Source organism: Fulmarus glacialis, unplaced genomic scaffold, assembly GCF_000690835.1.
Source record: "Fulmarus glacialis isolate BGI_N327 unplaced genomic scaffold, ASM69083v1 scaffold23645, whole genome shotgun sequence".
NCBI classification, from domain to species: Eukaryota; Metazoa; Chordata; class Aves; order Procellariiformes; family Procellariidae; genus Fulmarus; species Fulmarus glacialis.
Window position 1 is genome coordinate 2,239 of NW_009213952.1, and position 21,056 is coordinate 23,294.

General features: G+C 44.9%; 1 protein-coding gene across 1 annotated transcript; it reads right to left on the reverse strand.

The window, feature by feature from the left end:
• Window positions 1–12,123: 12,123 nt before the first annotated feature.
• On the reverse strand, window positions 12,124–20,872 carry BRAT1 (BRCA1-associated ATM activator 1; the record flags this gene model as incomplete). Its single annotated transcript, XM_009578390.1, has 12 exons — window positions 12,124–12,855; window positions 13,073–13,251; window positions 14,278–14,376; window positions 14,655–14,757; window positions 15,338–15,411; window positions 15,813–15,999; window positions 16,520–16,638; window positions 16,896–16,987; window positions 18,137–18,256; window positions 18,348–18,720; window positions 19,657–19,804; window positions 20,579–20,872. Coding segments are annotated over 12 exons (2,520 nt in total), but the record flags the coding sequence as incomplete, so codon positions are not given.
• Window positions 20,873–21,056: the final 184 nt, after the last annotated feature.

Here is a 21,056-nt window from a genome sequence, read left to right on the forward strand (position 1 = left end):
AAATGTAGTGGTTTCTGCTCTGCGTGAAGAGGTGACCTCGTGGTCCCGACTGGCCTTTAGGAAATGAATTGCAGACTGTGCTCTTGGTGTGTATTTCTAAATCCCGCCTGGATAGCTGTGATGGTGCTGCGCTGGGTTGTCCCCTTTTGAAAAGCAGCCGGGCAGGGGTGGCCAGAGGATCGCTCAGACCCAGCCTGTCTGACGGGGTTTTGTGCCCTGTCCCCCCAGCCAGGCTGGGGTGTTGGCGTGTGCGAGACTGGTGGTGCAAACCTCTGCGGGTCTCTCTGCGTTTGTCACCCCAGGTTGACACGAGGCTGCTGGACGCCCGGCTGGAGGTAGGTGACCCCCAGGCAGCATCAGTCGGCCACCCCGCACTGACAAAGAGCGAGGTCTGCGCTGGCTGCCAGGACCTTTTTGGTTCTGCCGCTGACCTGCAGTGTGACTGGGGCAAATCATTTCCCTTCTGACTCCCAGTTTCTTTTTCAGCCTTGCTTGCCCGTTCAGTTTGACCCAGGGCTTCTGCAGGGGCTCTCTCCCGGTGGGATTACACTTTGAATATCTGTGCAGTTATTTTTCAGAAAGCAAATTGCTCACCGCAGGTGTGAAATATTCTCCTGTTATTGGAGTTCTGGCTATTCAAAAGTCAGAGTGTTACTTCTGCATCCTTGTAATCTTGAGGCAGTTCGAAGGGGCCAAAATGCCTCTTAATTTCAGTCTGTGCTGCCATCACAAAGCGTAAATGCTCACAAGCAAACTTTCTTAAAGTTTGGATATTAACACCAGTCTAGAGAAAGCAGTGTGGGTTCAGCTCTTGTTCACTCTCTGCTGGTCAACCACAAAGCACTGACCTACATTTGGGCAGCACTGCAGAATTACTAGCAGCTACTTTGCTGTTGGTCCTAATGGAATTGCAGCCACAGCTGGGCAAGGAGCTGTCTCACCTTTGGACTGCGCTGTGCACAAGGAGGAGAATTAGGCAATGCACAAAAACCATAAGAATCTGGTCTCACGTTGCTGCTTCTACAAAAATGGGACGGCTGCAAAATTTGCTAGCAGGGAGAGGCACAAAAGCCAAAGGCTGAGATCTGCTACATATTAATGGTGACGGAAAGGAAGAGGAGAAACAGGACTTAACTGGTTTGCAGTGGAGATTGAGAGTTACCGTCCTGGGAGTTACTGGGAGGAGGTAGCATGGACTGCCCTTCTGGGACAGGTTTGCTTCCTTTGCAAGCTGAAGATCTGGTGGTGTGTCTGGTGGTGGACAGAGGGCCTGAAGCAGGAGACGAGGAATTATTAAGGCAGGCGTTCGCCTTGAACAGGAAAGCTGAGGGACCACGTCCAACAAGGCCACAGGAGCTTTGTGCTTCCTCACTGAATTCGGTTGGTTGGCTCTGTGCGTACATCAGAGGGCGTGAAAGAGAGATGAAATGTTCCTTGTCTCTTCCATTCGCTCACGATACCCTTAAAAAATGCAGTGTATTGTGCTGGTGCTGTGGAAAGGGCCCTCCTTTGCCCAGCTGCTGCCCTGGGCACCACCCAAACCATCCCTATTTGTGTGCCAGGACGTGCCCCGGGATGCTGCCTTGCGCCCTATCCGTCCCCCTTCCCTGAAAAGCCCTATGGATGGACCTCATGGAGGCATGGGTGAATAGCGATGCGAGTGCGGTACTTGGGTTTTCCCGTGATTCCCTTGAGAAATCCAAGCGAAGCAGCTCGGATCAGCAGCAGCGAAGGACAGCTTCCTTCCCTTAGTAGGAGGTGGTAGAGGACAAGAAGAGAGCAGCAGGCACCTTCTGGTAGGTGATGAAGTGGAGGCATTAGTGTCCCTAAGGCAATGCTCGTGCTCAGTCTGGAAACGCACTGGACCAGCAAAATTGTCCCTCTCTGCTGTGTCCTGGCACAGTCCAGGCTCTGTTGGCAGGCTTGGGGAGGAACATTAATGAAAACAAGTGTTTGGCTGGTGTTTCTGTAGTGCCACAGACTTGAAGAAATGAAGAAAAAGAGCCCAGCCCTTCTCTGATTAGTGAGTGCAATCTGCTGCCACAAGCTGATGCTGGAGGAAAAGAGAAGAGAGAGAAAAAGAGAACAGCTATGGAGTGAAGATGAAAACACTGGGCAGAAGATCTGCGGGGGAATGAAGGGGAGCCATTTATTTGCAAATAAGTTGCTAGATCATGCTTCCATGTGCATCCTGGGCAGCTTCTAATACTGTGGGTTTATTCAGATTTAAGACTTCTTACTGGAGTTGGAGACTCTTGAGAAGGGGCTGTCGACCCACGGATCTAGGCAATAGCTGGTTCAAACCTGTCCTTGTGCCAATCTAAGGAAAATTTATTTTATCCCAAGCTGTGCCCATATGCAGGGTCTTCTTCCCCTTTTACCACTGATTTCATGTTTGAAATCTCTGAGGGAAGTCAGTGTGGATGCTCCATGATTCATTCCCATGAGGAAATGTGATTTCAGGTCCCCATATGGTCGCAGAGGCAGAGGAGGGGGCAGATATATATTTTTACAGCAAGGAGAATGCAACTTCAGTGTACAAATTTGGCCTGGCATAGAAGATCTGGGGATTGTACAGAGTGATTCTCAATTTTTTTTCTTTAATTTTTTTTTTTTTTAAATTTTCGTGATTGTTTCTTCTTGGCTCCAGATTAGGATTTAGGAACGATGAGGAAGGAGGCTGCTGTCTGAGCAATCCATCCCAGGCTTTAAACTCAGCCTGGTACCGGCTCTGTGTGCTCCCGGGGTTTCAGCATAGTCCACTTATTGAGGCCAGCAGAAACAGCATCTCGCTTCCTGGTTTCAGAGGGGGTGCTAAATAGGACATAGTTAAATTTGGGATTATTAGTAAGAGAAGAAGGGTAGCTATTTCTTTTGAAATGCTTTGGTTTGATAATAGATCTTGGGCAGAGAACTGCGAAGAGCTGCCCTTTGTAGAGGGCTAGAGGATGAGACGTTTGCAGTAAGAAAACTTGGAAATTATTGGGCAGAAGTGGATGTTTGGGAGTGTTTCAAGTTTCTATACGTGCAGCCCTGACTGGCACCCAGTCCTGCAGTGTTTCAGCCCAAGAAATACCTTGCTGATGTCAGCAACTGGTAAAGGGCTGGGACATGTCCTGCACTGGCATCTTGGTCTAGAGGAATTTGGGGATCACTGTGTGATAGTGCAGGTGGAGCGATTCTTCTTGGTGGCATCTCCGTTTTAAGGTTTATCAGAGTTTTCCCTAAGACAGAGACATATAGACATCAAGTTTCACACGGGCAATAATCTAACTGGAGACAGTACCCTCTATAGAAAGATGTACTCCATATAGAAGAATGGAAGTCTGTGAATGAGAGGCAAAGCCCCGCAACGAGCTGTCTGTGTAACTATAAAGCTGCAGTGAGATGAAATACGAAATGGAGAGGAGTTGGAGGCGCTGAGAAACAGAAGTGCTTTCAAGTATTTTACTGCAGAGATGATTGGGGAATTTGCCAGGGGCCTGATTTTCTCCTTGCGCTGTCCTTCGCCAGGTGGCTCACGCTGTGCAGCCCAGTGGACACCGTCGCTGGCCCAGAAACCTCCAAATGCCGATACAGGTGTGAGCGCTAAACCAAGCTTAGGCATAAGGCAGTGGAGAGTCACAGGGCTGCAGAGCTTTTAAGCCAGAGCTAACGTCTGTGTCTTGTTGGACTGATGCATGGCTGTGATTTTTTGCTCGTGGGTAGACTACAGCCCACTTTGCTCCGGGCTGTAGGCAATGATCCGCTGGCGCGCAGTGATGCTACGAAGGCAGCTAAAGGCCAAGTGCTGTCATTGGAAACCAGCTGCAAATTAACACATGGGGTGTGTGATTAACGTGCTTTTAAAATGCATTCATGTCCTGTCGCACTGGCTGCGGCTCTTGTGTCACATTCGGTGTTCTCAGAACATTTATTAGCCTTACAGATCCCTTGATTATTGCTTTCTCTTTTATAATTAAGCCATGAAACTCAGCGTGGTGCAGCTTATGCGGTATTAATTCATGCCTGGCATATTCTGCCTGTGCCCTAGGCTAAGGCTAAATGCTGGCAGCTGGATTGCTCTCTGCACAGTTGCTATTCTGAAATTTTTTAATATGATTATAAAAATCACATTCTTTGTGCATATGGGCAACTTGGGGCTCACCACTGCCACAAGCAGTAGCGAGATGTGGTCTGACTTCCTTGGGAGCGTGATCTGCCCCCGGCAGTGCTGCGAGATGGGGCTTCCTCCCGCCCCCGGCGCTGGCTGATGCTCTCCAGGTCGCTGCTATTAGCTCTGCTTTGGTGCTAACGCAGCCCCGGGTGCTCTTCACTCCCTGCTCGCTCTTTTCGGGACACGTCTGTGAAAATACGAGTCTCTCAAGTGAGTTCTGTTTCACTCCTTTTTGTCCTGACTCTTCTTCACATGAGGTTTAAGCTGAATCCAGGATTTCCTGCGAGGTTGCAGCTCCACGTCCGCTTTCTGTCGGCAGCAGCTGCAATGGCTGTTTGAACAGTTTTCCTCCGGGCTGGTCGCTTCTGCCCCCAGCACGACAGTTTAACAGTTTTTGTGGCCATGTGGTGAGCTGAACAGGGAACAAAAATATCATAAACCATGTCCGGTTTACTTATTTTCCTATTTTTCCCTCTTCTGGGAATCAGTTGTAGAAGTGACTATGCTGAAGGAATTGGAGCTCAGCACTACCGGGAGGGAAGTCACTGGAATGACCCAGCACCAGTGCCCCAGCCACTGCTGGTCCAGAGGTAACAGTTTGAATGCAGGATTCGTGGGCTGGGTGTTGTGCCACTTGCCGTCTCTATTGGATAAGTCCAAGCAGCTCCGCAGCTGCCTCCTCCAAGGCTTGAGATGCAGCACAGGGCGGGCAGTGATGGGCTCCAGCAGCTCTGCCCTCATGGCTCTGGTCTCTAGATCTGCTGAAGGTCCTACCAAACTTCAGATATGGGGACAAAGCAGCTATCAAAGAACATAGGTGACAGTGTCCCTCATCTACTCTGGACATGAGGGAAACAGCCTGGAGGCCCTAGGAGCCAGGGCATGGGATGCCTCCATGTACAGTGGAATGGCTGCGCTCTTCACGGACCGCAGATGCCGTAACGCAACGGCAGTTCTGCTCTGTGCTTGTTATTTACACGCATACGTGTGCTGCTCAGGTTATCAATTATTACTAATCAAACCATTTCTGAAGAGACCTGAATGCTGATCATCTCAAAGCTTCTGTTTCAAAAAACAGTGCCAAAACCTCCATGCAGGATGTAAAGCCATAGTGCAGAAACTCTTTGAGCTCAGACGTTTCCATGGAGATGGATCTTTGATCTCGTTGTGATAAACAAAGGGTGGAGAAGATGCTCCCAAACTAGGGAGAAAGGCGAGGCTGATCCCTACGGGGCAGAAGCTCTCAACAGGAATTACGGAGACAGGAGGTCTCTCTTTTTTTTTTTTCCCTCCACGATGCCACGTCTGTAGTAACGGCGAGGGTGAGCTGTCTGCCCGCCAGCGCTGCGCCATGGCGTACGCGGAGGACGTGCCTTTCATCCAGCCAGACAGACAGGGTGCTACACCTTTGAGTGCCTAATTTAATGCTGCTGAAAAGTCAGAGCTTTGTCTGCACAGCAATATTCACCCTGTGCTGTGTGATTCAGAGAGCAGGGACACGGGGTTTTAATACCAGTATGAGGCACCCTCATTTTCTTGACTGTGGCGAAGCAATCTGAGGAATAAACAGAACAGCTGGGAAAAGTGCTGCACTTATGGATAAAATATAGAGGAAAAAAATCCCCTTTTACGCTGGCACAACAGTGCAAAACGGAAGTTTTTTATGTGCTGATGTGAAGATAGTGACCAAAGGCAACAGTCAAGTTGGCTTTATCCACGTGGATGAGCTCTGACTGCGCTGGCGACCCGTGTGTTGTTAGAGCTGTCGGCAGGATCAGGGCTGTTACCCCTGGCGCTGGAAATCGAGGCTTCTGTGGATGGAGCCGAAAGAGAATTCATTAGGAAAGGGCATAATTAGCTTCAGTAGTCGCTGAGAACTGCTCCTTGGAGTAAATGTGGTCAGACGCGCTCTGGTAGGATGTTTCACGCCGAGGTGCGCTGCGTCGGCAGCTGAAGATGATCCCTCGTGTTTGGGTGCCTGGATATGCCCGTGCAGCTCTCAAAATTGCATTCCGGCCGGCGTGCGTGCGTGCCAAGCTGTGCACGCCTGTTTGTGTTTTTCTCGCTCCGTTTGGCAGCCGGGTGGTGGCTTTTCCTGGTCACTTCCGATCTGTTCACAGGGCGTTGACAGATCCGTCCCTTTGTCTCCGCTACCAGCATGGCCTCAAACAGGTTTTTCTAGAGCGTGTAAGAGTACGTAGGGTGAGCGACCTGTTGGATACAGCCTGTTGCAATACCTTTTTTTTTCTCTTCCCTTTTTTTAAAGTGTATCTTCCTTGGATGCATTGAACTGGCAGTTGTGCTAATTAGGGTCTCTCTGCTTGAGGGGTTTGCAATGCTCCACCCAGGCAAAATGGTGCTTAAGTACCTGTTATGGCTTCCTCCCACCCCGTCCCACCACTGCTTTCACTGGAGCAAGTGACCCCTTCGTGCCCTGCTGGATCCCAGACTCCTTAACAACTCAACCATCATTTTATGTTATTTTAAAGTTCCAGCTTAAGTACTTTATTTATAAGGATATATGTTGTTTGCAGCTCTGAAAAAGTTACCATCTTTTCCAAATATTGCAGAAACCTTCAGTGTCGAACACAGCCCACAGGTTCGCTTTAGAAGCCAACAGGTGTATTTTTTTATTGATTTTGTTGTTGTTTTTTCAAATGACCCTCACTGAAAATACTGTCACGTAGCTCCGTTTTTCAGAAATGGACCTTTTAGCTGAGAAAGCCGTGTTGTTGTCTTGTGCACTAGTTCACTGGGATATGTTGCAAGATTGTGCAATATTAAAGATATTTTGAATCAAACTCACTTCCACTGGTTTCAGTGGAGGCTTTAGCCTTGTTTTCATGGGGCTCTTTGTCAAAACCTAAAGCATAAAATATTCTGACAGGTCAAAGTTAAGGCTACTAGACGGTAATGAAAACAGCATTTTTATCCTCAATTACGTGGACAAGATGGGATTGCTGCGCAGCCACAGCTGTTCGTCTCACGGCTGTGACAAGCCTGTACGGATGCTGTCACTTAGCAACCATTGCCACTTGTGTTTTAACGGCAGCTTTTTGTTTTTGGCACGTAATGAGAGTTGTAATCACAAGATCAGTCCCATCAAGGGTGTTTGTATTTGAGAGCAATGGGCTTCAGGTCTCACCTGTGCCCCTGCCCAGCCTATATAAGGGCTAAATCAGAAGAATTGCATGTGTGGTGGCTAATGCAGCTTAATACGGGTTTATTTTGGAGCTGGCTTGGCTGGGCCAAATCATGTTTCAAGATGTACAGCCTGGATTCACCATCTGCTAGACCGGGCTGTGCAGCTCCTTCGTGCTGGTCAAAGCCCAGCCCAGAAGCTGGTTCGAGGCCAAAGTTCTGAGCGTGGCTGAAACATCTGAGCAGGGCGGTGGCGGTGGTGGTGAGGGACCAGCCGAAGCAAGCCTTGATGTCCCTATGCACAGCAGCACAAGCTTCCTGCTCCCTTCTACTGACACAGCCTGGAAGCTCAGGGAATATGGGGTCAATAGAGACTGGAAATATGAGGACCGAGAAATAATGAAATGGGAGAACTGAAGATCTGAAAGTGTATCTATCTCTTAAGGGTAATTCCCACCTATCTTGCACTGAAAAGGAGTGAAAAGGGGCAGTCCTACCACGGTTCAAGCCCTAACACTTTACAGGAGCTGTTTAAGGTCATCGGTTTACTTTATACCTGATCTGGTCTAATCAGGCAATGTCCCCCAAAGGAGTGGGTGCAACCTCTGTCCCAGACAGCACGTTCCTGCCCTTGCACGGAGTTTAACAACTGAGCAACTGCAGAAGAAGCTGGGGAGTAACTTGTTTTGGATGGGTTTGTTTCGGAGACAGCCATGGGAAAGGCATCTTCGCAGCCCTGTTCTATGTTTATGGTAAATACAGTCCTTGAACACCTTAAGCTGCTGTGCTCTAAGCAGAGACTTGGTATTGATATTACAGATAGAAATACTGTTTTCTTTAGTTTCATTTTGCTTTAACTGAAACAGTTGTGTAATTGCACTTGTAGTATTGCAGGGACTCTTGATGTGGACTGCTCATTTCCCCTTCCATCTGGGGATGAATTATAAGTGTATCCATGATGTGTGTTTGCAGAGCCCTGAATGCTTTCACTGCAGCTGTACATAATCAGCTTTGTTCCACCTTGTCCAGACAGACACACCGCTTCTTTGAAAGAAAGTCCTTCCATTTCTCGGTGTGCTGGCTTGCAAGTTATAGGCAAGATCTGTCCTGTCTGTGGAGGAGCGTGTCTGACGCAGGCTGAGGTCTGGCCGTGTTAAGTGGTTCTTTATTTCTCAGCAGAGGACAAAAACCACTGCTCTAAAGGGAAATGACACAGACTACAGAGGTGTTGCTACTGATACATTTTTCCATTGTAAATTGCTGAGAACTTCTGCAGTGAAGCTGGTTGATGAGTTTCCTGATTTTTAGAAGCCTTGATGAATATGTATGGAAAGGTAGAGCAAATTTTATTAGAGACGGACAAAAGAAATTGCGAAGATATACATGAGTTGATCTGTAATCACAGATGACATATATCTAAGCTAAAGCAACAGCCTTAGACATTTATGGCCCATTTTTGATTAAGTTGTGCAATTAGTGTAATTAGGCAAAGAATATTCTTTGAATTTTAAATGTCCAGTGTATTAAAACAGAAAATTAACAGCCATTCTTTCGGCAGTTTTCATAAAGCCATTACTAGTGTAGGGCTGAGCCAAAGATGCTTATTCTCTCCTGTGTCTGAGTCTGAGCAGTTGAAGGATAAATTCTTTCTTCAGAGCTTTGTTGAAATGTGTTGAAAGCAACTCTAGGAATTTCATACCTGTGTACAGATCAGGCAACAGAACTTATGTTGCCCCTGTGCGGATAAAGAGCTGAAATGAGCTTTGTAATCTTCTTCTTTCACAGTACCAGCCATAGGAGACATACATTTTTCTAATCTGTGATGTTCTGCATTGATACCACTTGTATTGCTACCGCCTGCTATCCACAACCCACATTAAAGCAGATGACAATCCTGAGCCTCGGCGCTTCTTGCATTGTGCCCACGTCTGGCCACAGCCTTTGCTGAAATCAGCTGTAGTGTGTGTGTCGGTGGTGCCTGCCTCCTGCAGGAACCATACACAGCTACAGCACTGACGGTGTGAAATCAACAGTTTCCACAGAAATCCATCCCAAAAAGGCAGCTTTGAACTTTCTCCTGTGTCCGTAACAGAAGCCCAGGCAGCCCACCTCCTTCTCTACCTCGTTGGAGTCCTCAGTGTGTGACAGGAGCGAGCTGGGCACGTAGCGTTTATGGAAGGACCACTGTTATCACGTTGTGAAGTGGTGAGTAGCAATAGCACTTGTTGAAGTGAATACTCAGTACGCACATGGGGGTAACAAGTCTGCTTCTCAGGACTGTCTCCTTGAGAGTTAAACCCTCCCCCTAGGTGCACCACGACCCTGGCAAGACATACCACATGGTGTAAATTCTTAACCCAGCAGAAAGCTGTGTGGCTGGGATAAGGACCTTGTGGAAGTGCAAAAAAAGCTTTGGTAGGTAAGAAGTGGGTTGAAAATTAACAGCGTAAGTAAGTGGGGTAGGGCTTGCATGTGAGTTCTTAACAGTGTGCAAAGATGGGCATCCTACGGAAGGTTCCCGAAGGGCTTCCCAGCATGCTGGATGATTCACATTAGTAGTTGTTGGTGTGTGTTTACTAATTCAGTAGCTAAATCTTCATCTCGCAAGACCCACTGCCATAATTTTCTATGGTAAGAAACATGGGATTTTTCTTTCGATTTCATCTCCCATAATCCCTCTATTCCCTGGCATTTGTTCCTCACACTACTCAGATGTTCATGACTCTTCATGTTTCTCCCAATTATCAGGTGCAGGATGTCAGTCCAAGAATCTCAGTGTTAATAAGACTCTCTATTGTAACTGGAGCGCAGAGAAAACAAAGTAAGGCAATGTAGTGAGCTCAGAAGAGAGAGAAGTACAAAATCAGCACTGAGTCACCTAATTGCTGGAGGTGGAGAACTGTTTCTAATGAAAGATGAAAGGAGTCCTTAATTCCCCCTCTAAAGATAAGGAGCCCTACCAGTTTGTTGTACATTGGGTTTTTAGTGTACAAGAATCCTGTGTATAAACAAAACTTTGAACTGCAACTAGGCAAGTGGTATAAACGTAACAATGTCACCATCACCCCAGCTGATATAAAAAGAAAAAAGTGCCATTAAAAATTAATAGGTCTGGGCGTCAAGAGACCTCAGTAATAACCAGCAGAGTTTCCCTTCTGTAACAAGTCACTTTTTCAATTTGCCGATACTTGAATAATTCCTTGGAGTCTCCTAAACTGCACAACCCTGAAATCGCAGAATCGCTGAACAGGAAGAAGACGTTTACCCAGCAACCTGCTGTTTCCTTTCCTGGAGCATATCTGACCAACACATAATGCTAGTTTTGGAACTATAATCCCTTCACCACACAGGATTGCTAAAACTACACAAACAATCCACACTTCTTTAAAAGCAGATCCCCTCTCTCTCACTAACCCTTTCAATTTCTGAGAAAGAGTAGCAGGAAAAGGCCTGATTTTTAATATCTTCTGTCTTTTGCCAGGAGTAGACCCTGCTTAGGTAGAATTGTGTATCAGAAGCAGAGCTGCTTTCTCATAATAACAGCTGCTGGTACAACACCCAAGGGCTCTGTCATACATAAAGCTGTGCACAGAGCGATAGGTAAGTGTGCTGACTTCATTAAAAGGCATAGAGTAAATCTTCAACCTCAGCAGCAAGAAATTCAAACTACATCTCGCCCCATTGTACTGCTGCAGGGATAATATTGAAGGAGAAGATTGTAGAAGTTCTTCCACTGCATTAGATGCTTTTGTGTTCCCACTTCTACATAGGCTGCAGGAAGATAAAGGATGCCAAGTAACACCTCAGTGCCAAAAAGGAATACAGCATGGTTTGACCTACTGGTAAAGGTACTCCTTTGTTTTTTGGTTTTTTTTTCCTAGGTTTCAGAAAGCTTCTTGGCACATGGCAAGACATTGGAGTAAGTTGCAAACTACAGTCTTCCCTGAATTTTTAAAAAATTGGCAATTTTTTAAAAAAAAATGGCAATTTAAAAATTCCCTGAATTTTAAAAAAATTGGCAATTGGCAATGGTGTTGCCATTCACGCTATAGCTGCTGTTTTCTAATTGTTTACCAAAGCTAAGCATAGATCTATTTTATCATGAAAAAGCTGCAGGTGTCAGTTTCTCTTACTAGTTAGAAGCTATCCTAGTTCTTTAGGAATGGAGAATAGGAGCACTTGAAAAATTCAGCAAAATGGACTTGCTTGTGGCTTCCATTAAAAACAAAGTCAGCTTTTTAGTGTCAATGCTGAAATGAAACAAGTATGTTATCTATGGAAGAAAGTTTGTAGTGTTAAGGATGATCAGCTTTCGACTCCTTAAATGCCACCTTCTGCTCTAGATATCAAAATGCAACAGGGAACTCAAGAACTCTGTTTTTAGAATGGAGATACGGACAAGGTCAAAACAAGTGTCCCTTAAAACCAGTCTTCATCAGTTTTAGCTGCTCTGGCTCTAAAAGGAGCATGCAACGACTTGTTTTCAGTCACTGTTTTGTTTTTTAAAAATGTTTCCTTATGTAGGCATGGTCTGGTGCTTTTTTAAAAGACACAGGACTTAAAAAAAGAACAAATGCATTTCTTAATGTGTTTACTTTGAAAAAAAGTCACAGTTTATTGGAGACTACAGTTTTTAACAAAAAATTCATCAGTATTAAAGCAAAGATTTTCTAACCCATTTAACAGCTAACGAAACCATCCTTTTCTCCGTTCAGCGTAATGCTTCTTTTTATCCTGTCTTAAGAAAGACTTCATGACTGGTAGCAAAAAATTCTCCTCCAGAAGAAAACTGCTTAAGCACTGCTCCCTCAGAGCAAAAGATGTCTTCAGTAACAGTCAGCTTCATTCTCCTCTGTGGTCCCCACAGTAGCAAGGATGTCCTCTAAGAGGGACTGAGGGCTTTTCTCCACATGGTCACTACTTTTATTTAGTTCATCATGTAGCTCTTCTAAGTCTATTGTACCCAAAGCTAGCATCATGCTCTCTGGATCTTGAAAATCCACCCCATTACCACCATCTGTGGGGAAGTTCTGGGCCAGAGAACCTTGCCTTAGTGTCCTTTGTAACCAGGCAATGCCATGTCCTGCAGATGAATCTCCAGCCTCTTGTGAATCCTTCAAGGGACTAATTGGATAGAAATTACCTCTTAAGACAAGCAGTATATGACAGGCTCTCTGACCTACTGGTTTGTCACAGTCACACAAAGACCGAAACAAAAAGCTGAACAGTTTTGCTCGGCAAAATATCTGCAGCGACTCATTCTGATGAATGGAACTAGTGACTGCAGATGAGACAGGAGCATATGGGCATTTAGGAAGGCCAAGTTGGCAAATTGTATGAATGCAGAAAACTTCAACCAGTTCCAAACCACCAAGTCTGACTTCCCAGTCTAAGTCATGCTCCACAATTTGGATCACTCTAGAGACAAACTGCTCTGTATCTTCCAGCTGACCTGTGCAGCCTTGTCTCAGCCACTTGGTGAAGATGCTGATCACAGCCCTTCTAGGAAAGCCCTCTGGGTCTGTTGACAAGATTTCTTGAAGCTTTGCTACAGTGTTCTAAATGTAAAAAGACAAAGAGAAAGCACACTGAGGGGAGGAACATGCGAAGAAACAAGAACAGCGGAAGTAAAAAATCTAGTCTCTTCATTACTGGTTGTGAAATCTACCTGCATACGACTGCAGATAACATGTGAAGAAAGTTTTAAGTAGTACAGCAGTAAACTGATGTGTAGTTCTGCTTGATTCTGCAGTGGGCTACACAAAGTCATCATACCTCTTTATTATACTGATTCCCTATGACAGGTGACTCTGGAGCAAAGTAAGTAATGAAGGCCAAGTGTCCCACAGCAGTCACAGCACTCGCTCGCACGTAGCTTTCTGGATCCTCAAGAAGATTTTCTGTAAGCCTTGGCACCTCCGAAGACAGGAGAGACTGCCTGAACTCATCCTGGTCTGTAAACAAGAAGCGAGGCTTTATTCTCTCAGAGCATGAGGCTGTTTCCAATGCAAACAGTTCTTTGCGTCATACAAGGATGCCCACTGACTGCAGGGACAGCTGCCAGTGAGCTGAGCCCCTGCAGAGACCAGGCAGCTGCTCACAAGAGCACAGACGCTCTGTGTCAGGCTCCCCATTTTCCAGCAGCTTGGTGACTTTCAGTCAAGCCCTGCTAGACACTGCAACTTGGAAAAATCCATTTACACTTGTTCTAGCGGCAAGAAAAAATGTTCTCCGGGCAAGCGGGGACATAGTTTCCACCTCATCAAACTTATGCCTTTGCTTAAAGGACGAAAAAATAGTCTTCCTTTCCTGTTGTCAAGGCATACAGCAAAGAAAAAGAATGCAACTGCAGCACTGAGAGGGGCTGCAGGGTAAACTGCTAATGCAGCTGAGTGTGCTGGATACTTCCTTTGTGACCTGGGGACAACAGTAGTTGACAACATCCCGCTCTCTTCCAACATCACAGAGCTGCTGTAGGAGAATTAACATTACCATAGTGCTACCTGCTGCAAAGCCTGAGCTACCAGTAAAGTGGAAAATCAGTAATTAATCCAAAGCATGCAAAGCAGATCTAGGCTTTTAGCCTCCTAAATCCCAGCCCCCAGCCTGCTGAGTGAAACCAAAGAGACTCCACTGCAGAGCAAACTGAAAAAAAGAGAAAGTATTATCTGCCATTAAGCATTGTCACCTGCCTTGACATACATGTCTCAACATATATGACTGTCTCAACACCCCTCAGTTTAACTCACCAAAACTGCCATTAAGGAGGGCACAGCAATCTGAGTTCAGCAGAAAAGTAGGATAAGTTTATTAATCTTTTTGTCAGATTTTGATTATGATCCAAGAGTAAAAATCTTGACACTTCTTTCTTTTCTTACGCCTCCAGTTACAGGTCAGAGGATGCTTCACAAGCCTGCCTGACTTTCACAACATTAAAAGAAATACTCCTCCAATCTGAACTGTTAAATCTCTGTACCTACCTCTCCAGTATTTAATCAGGACAGTGAGGAACTCCAGAGAAGAATCTCTTACTTCCCAGCAGGGACTGCACAAACGCTTCTGCAGCACCAGAAACACATCTGTAAAAGCCAAGTGACAAGCTTGAACGGACACGAAAGGCAACAAGCCTTGCTGAAGCAGTCACTGTACAACCTCTATATCATTTTATCTGATCATTTTACCCCTTTTGCTGCTTCTCCCAGAGTCCTTCAAAGCACTATTTGGGCAGCTAAACCTAAATTCAACATAATTGCGAACAAACGAATCTTAAGTGCTTTGAGCAGGAAAGGTAGGCAAGAGCAGATTTCATATATGCCACTAGCTGCTGTTTGTCCCAACTTGAATAGCTTTGTTTTACCTTCCAAAATCTTCTCAGCTTGTTGCCACTGACTGTTGGAGCAGGACAGTTCCTGCAAGCGCACCAACCACTTGGATGTAGCTTGAAATGTTTTCTTTAGAACCTGAAGCAATATAAAGCAGATTTACTTTACTACAGGAGGAGGCATTGTTGCCTTTATGCTAGATAAAGTTTGTTTTAGCCTCAAACTCACAGAGAAATTCTCAGAGTAAACAAGTACATATGCTTCCTTACTAAGAAGTAAGCCACAAATAAATGGTGCTTATATAACATCTCTAACAAACGCCTAGAAAATGCCTCTTCTCAGCTTAGTATTATAAAGCTCTAGTACCTCCAGCTTTTGATTTGCAGTTGTCAGAGTCATTCAAACAAAACAAAGCAAGAAAATAAAACCCCTTAATGCAAAGAATTCGATACTTAAGGGCCATGTCAAGTTGAGTATGTCGGTGCTACTCTTAGATGTGATGGCTCCTGTCTTTTCAGGAACACTCAATGTATTGGTCAGTTACTCGCTCATTAGAATTTTAGCTATTTTCTGCAAGCCACACGGAACCAAGATAAGTCTCCTACATAATTCTAATACAAACTGTGCTAAGAAACAGCTATTGTCAGACAGTTTCTCAGAACCACATCCCTCTGGGGCAAGGTAATAGACTTGGATTTCTCCTTAGTTCTATACTCACAGTAGGGGTGGTGTTTGGACTCTCCAGGTATGCCAGAAGGACGTCAAATAGACTTCCTATGAGTGTGTCGCAGCCTGAAACATAGAAAACAAAACTAAAGGACCAATACTGAGAGAAGGAGCAGTTGAATTGCAATTCAACTGCTGAAATACAATTTCAGACACTGGATTGTAAAACTGTTGTTGAGAAGAAAGCAAGTACAGTCCTCAGAGTAAAGGAGAAACGTCCAATTTCTCAAAACCACTCAAACCTTTTTAATTACAGCATTACCTGCCCTAGCTCATCAACAGAAAGTAAGGTTAGCCAAGACAGTAGGAAGAATTGAAAAAAATTCTTCTTGAAAACAAGTTTCAGAAATGGAAGTGATGGTCTTCATTCAGAAAGGTCAGTGAAGGGGAATAAAAAATTCTGCAACTACAGAACAGTCAAGTATTTCCAAAATTAAAAAAAAATTAAAGTGCAAAGATTAACTCACCTTTTCGCTCCGAGAGTGCTGCTAGGACATCAAGAGCTGACCTCTGTACTCTGAAGGAATTGATCAAGATTCGGCTTATTGTGCTTCCCAGAGGAGACGCTGGACTCAGGAAGCCATTACAGAATTGTAATATTGTCATGAGAGAGCGTAGCAAAGATGTATAGGGTAAATCCACTGGCAAACGAATCTAATGCGAGGGGAGGAAAAAAAAAGAAAAAAAGTTTCCAGCAAAAGTCTCAAGCATGCATATAGAGCAGGAGTTTTTCGTCAGGAGGAAGCAAAAATTGCAATTTCTAGTGTGTTCTTAAGGTACCACAGTGCTAATAACTACAAACAAATTATCTTCTTCCCTCCCAAGAACTATTGCACAGACGGAAGGAGATTCTTCTCACTGCTTGGGGGGAAAGCAGTTCAATTTATGTTTTTTCACTGGATCAATAATTGCAGTAGAAGTAAGGTATGGTAACAAAGCTTGTGAAGATGGATTTAAAACTAAGTGCAGTCTCTCTTTACAAGCCCCAGTATTCCTCTGTTTTCCTATTTGGAGTCTACTGTGCTAGATTTCTTTAACATACGGAAGCCCTCACTGACTGTCAACTCCTCTCCACGTTCTGTTAAGCTCTACTGCAAAAGTTTGCAACCAATCTTAACGCTGTCTTTAAAGGACCAATTTGATCCCCAGGCTTTCTTCCTTCTCTGAATGTTACCAGAGACAGCAGCTCCTCCAGATGAGCGAGGGTCTGACACAGGAGACTAGCACAAGATGACTTGGAGGACAGAAGACTTTCAACAGTGATGGGATCACTAACAGACTCATCCAGCAAACCTAGAAGACCAAAGGAGGGAAGATCTTGGGTTGTTAGTCAATACAAAGGACTGTGATTTTTAAAGCTAATCAAGATATTCAGGTGATGTAGTATGAATATCCCTTCAAATACAACTGTCAGAAGGATGCTGCACTTCACCACAAACACTGCTACTGTCCTTGACTTCTTCTATTCTTCCTCCTCCAGTTTTGTCTGCACCAGACACTTAAAACACTGGCAAGCAGACTAGCCTCTAACTTTTCTATCACAACTGTACCTGCATATTCCAGAGGCTGGGAGGCTGCTCTCAAAATACAGTCCATTGGCTGAAGTAGAACAGTCAGTGCCTGAATCCTCACATCTTGTGGGCTTCAAGGAGGAAACAGCAGTTACCAAAACAAGAACACTTCAATTCCTTCCCAAACATCTGCCCCCAAATGCTGAGCAGAATAATTTTTTTCATGCAGGCTTTTAAACAAGCCAGCAATGACAGAGCAATGAAAGTATTATCGTAATTCAAGCCTTCTTCCAAGCTTCGCTGGCTAACTGAAAGCAGAGGAGAAATGGCTCTGGAATTTAGCAGCAGCCTTATCAAGCTATTCAAATAGACAGTGGGATTCTGTGTAAGAAGGAGGTTTAGAGAGGCATTTCTTGTCAACAAAATAGTGTCCTTGTATCTTAAGACACAGGTGTTACTTAGCCTGTAAATCAGTATCCATATGTGCTGTATTCATCTCATGATTTCTTGATGCTTTTTCACTACCTAAAGGGAAGTTATGGAGAAGATGCAGGCAGACTTCTCAGAGGTACACAACACAACAAGAATTTTAAATTGCAACAGGGTAGATTCAAACTGGATACACAGAAAATACTTTTCATAGTGAAATGAAAGTGGTTAAGAACAGGTTGCCCAGAGAAGCTGTGGAATCCTCATCCTTGGGGATGTTTAAAACTTGAATGGTGAAGGCCCTGAGCAACCTGATCTATCTTTGAAGTTAGCCCTGCAGTGCGCAAGAGGTTGAATTAGATCACTTCTACAAGTTCCTTCTAACCTAAGTTATTCTACAACTGTCGACAAAGTCTCCAGATACCCACTTCTGCTGGACAGCAGTGAAAGCTCTTACACTAGTCAGTGTTTTTGTGAAAGAGGAAACTGAACCGAGACTACTGGATTTGACAGGCAGTCAAATTGTGTCCATCTTAATCAACCCTGGCAGTATAAAGTCAAAGGCGTTTGCTATTTCTTCGTGAAATTGGCTGGCTGTAGGTAAGATGCAATTGTATACACATAAACATGATATTGGCTCCTTTCATTTCTCTCTCTTTGAAACTGTATTATTCTCACTATCAGTGTCTGAAGTTTGTTAGCTACTGGCATAGTTCTTGCCAACCAGTCTTACATATTAAGGAATGTAGTGGAAAATGCAGTGAGGAAAAAAACAGTTCTTGGAAAGACACCAGAGGTATTAGCACAGAAACATTTGCAGAGTACAAAAATTTCATTGCAGTAAGCCCTACCATTTGTAGAGCCTCAGAATTCCCACTGCCAAAGGACCCGCTTGTACTGGGGTTAAGTGTTCCAGAGCAGAAGTCACTAATGCCCAAAAATTGCCTTCAGTGTCACAAAACACAGGGGACCTGAGAAGAAAGAAGTGTAAGTAGTATGTCTTATTAGACAGTGGAAAACAAGTATCTCATCACTGGATCCAAGGTCCCAGAAGATCTTTACCATGCCATGTTAAGCAAAAGATTCGCCAGCATGTGCTGTGCTTGAACAGTCTCTTCCGTCAAAAAGGATTCTATTTGCTTTGCTATGCCTAACCAAAGTACTTCAGTCCACGTAGCACGACAACTGCCAAACAAACTAGTTAACAGTTTTAACGACTGCTCGATGTGAGAGGCAGAGCTGGACTGAAGGGAATCTTCTATACGCTTTATAATCATTTGGGCACACGCTGGCCAGTCACAGTCCTTTGTACTGAGAGGTTTAGTCGTTTCAGACTCTACAGAGAGGGTGAGCATGTGCACCAGAAGCTGACTGGCAGCTGAAGCCACAAACAGGCTGGGATCCCCTTGCAGAGTGAAGATCACATCTATGCCTCCTGTGTGAAAACAAAACAAGTCACTGGAGGAAAAAACAACAGCCTTCCTATTGTGAGGTGGAGCCTTGTTGCACTCCAACCTCATATTATTCTAATTCAAGTACCACACAGCTTTAAATGGTGTTGGTGGGGTTTTTTTATCCTTTATTTTGTAGTCTCTACAGCATTTCAAAGTCAGCCAGTCCTTAACAACAAATAGACAAACAAAAAGCAAACAAAAGAAGAAACTAAAATTGTTTTCAGATCCTCAGGTGTTTTAACAACTCAGGAACAGAAGAGGACTTCAATGTAACATTAGTAATATTAGGAGAGTTGACAGCACACTCACTGTGTATTTATGGAAGGAGCCTGTACCATCTCTGGACACAACCAGTGGGAAAAACATGAATGGCAGCAACAGTACTACTTTTCCATCACATGGACAGCAGCACATGCTGCACATTAATACCAATCCAGTCTTTTAGGCCCTTCTGTACATGGGATCTAAAGCTGGTGTTAACAGCAGAATTTACATACCTGCGTAACAACAATGGGACTGCAAATGTGTGCAAGTATTAAGAGATAAATGAGCCCCCGGTTAGTTTTTCTGCACTAAAATCATACTGAAATGTACCTTTTAGTGAGAGTTACAAATAAGAATACAAAAGGCTTTTAATAAGCTATTTTTATCATGTGTTTCATAAGATGTGCCTCTCTTCTCTCTAAAAAGGGCACCATCTTCAGTGTTTGGGAAAAAAATAATAAAAAAAATTAAAAGCATAACTAATTTAACAAAAACTCCACCATCTTTCAATGACTTCAGTGGTTTTGACATACGGCTTATTTTTATCTTAAATAAATGAAGACTCCTGTCTCTCTCATTTGACATCTGAGCAACAGACCAGAATGGAAGAGACAAAGAGGATTTGGGGAGTTACCAGTCCGAGAAGTACTCACCACCATTGCAGAGGAAGTGGAGGGCAGGCTGGTGATGCATCATGCTGTGCACACCCTCCACCCAGCCACTTCGCACAGATGCATCTTCCCACACTGCGCCGTTCAGAGGCCCATCCCTGCCAAAGAGCCTGACCAACAGCTTCTCCTGCTGAGGCCAGAGGAGAACACACAGAGTAAACGGTAAGCAAAGGGGCTCAAGGGGAGTGGAGAGGCTGCTCTGTCATCCAAGTCAAGAGTATCAACAGTGTAGTGAAACCTTCTCTTGTTAGAAGTATCACTAAAATAGAAAATTTTCAGAATCCCACGCTTAAACTCAACATATGTCTCTTCCATAGACAAAGCAATAGAGGTGTTCAAAACCAAAATTGCTTGGGTTTAGGGGTAACTTATGTCTATATCAGTTCCATTAGACTGCTTTATTCAGTTGTACGCATCTCTTCCCTGAAGGAAGCCTTTTGGGTTTTGAGTTTCGTACTATAAATGTATTCTACTGTAGAAAGCAGGGCTTTAAAAAGCTCCCTCAGTTTTCCAGGGAATCAGAGATTTCCTGTCAACCTACTATGGAGAGAAAACTACATCTGTTAGTGCAGTTTAAATCTACAGGATCTGTCCAGGGATACAATATTTTGCAATGACTGGTGTGAGATAGTGTTATCCCGTATACTGTTTTGAACTGAAAATGAGAAGCACTATCTATTAGCATTCATAGTACTTCTGTGGACAGAAGTAAGAAGACAGCAGCTTTACATGAGAACTGAAAAGGAACAGTATGAGTGTAGGTCTTCATTATCATATCACTGTTTGCTGAGTTATTCAATGTATGCCAGAAATTTTATAAGCAGAATACGTACATTTTCAGGTGTCCCCCATATAGAAGGAGGAAACAGACACGTGGCAGCAGCTACCTGGGTAGCCGACTCACCTGCAAGTGTTGGAAGCGGTTTTCGGAAGCGGCAAGTATCCCAGCTAACCGCAGAGTAAAGGAGAGGATGCTCGGACTGGGCTCTGGCAATGCCAGCACTGAGGTGATGAGCTCTGTCAGACAGGGGTTGTCCTGCACCAGCTTCACAGTAGGATCTAGCAACCGCGTGTTGCCCAAGAAGAGGCCAGAAAACAGAAGGTCACTGCCAGCACCTCTGTCCTTTCTCATGACTGTAAGGCGCTTGCCTGAGCTGATGTAACCCCTCACAGCTGACAGGGACGAATCTGGGTTCGCCTGAAGCCCAAGCCCAGGTACAGGCCTCAAGTACTAAACAGCGTTTTCAGGTGTCACTGAGGGAACAGCACCTCGGAGGGAGGCTTCCCCCGGGGCCCTGGCCTGCAGGCCTCCCTCCCCCTCGGACAAGTCCCTGCCGGTCACCGGCGGCCAGGGCTGGGGGGGGGCCCTGCAAGCGGCGGGC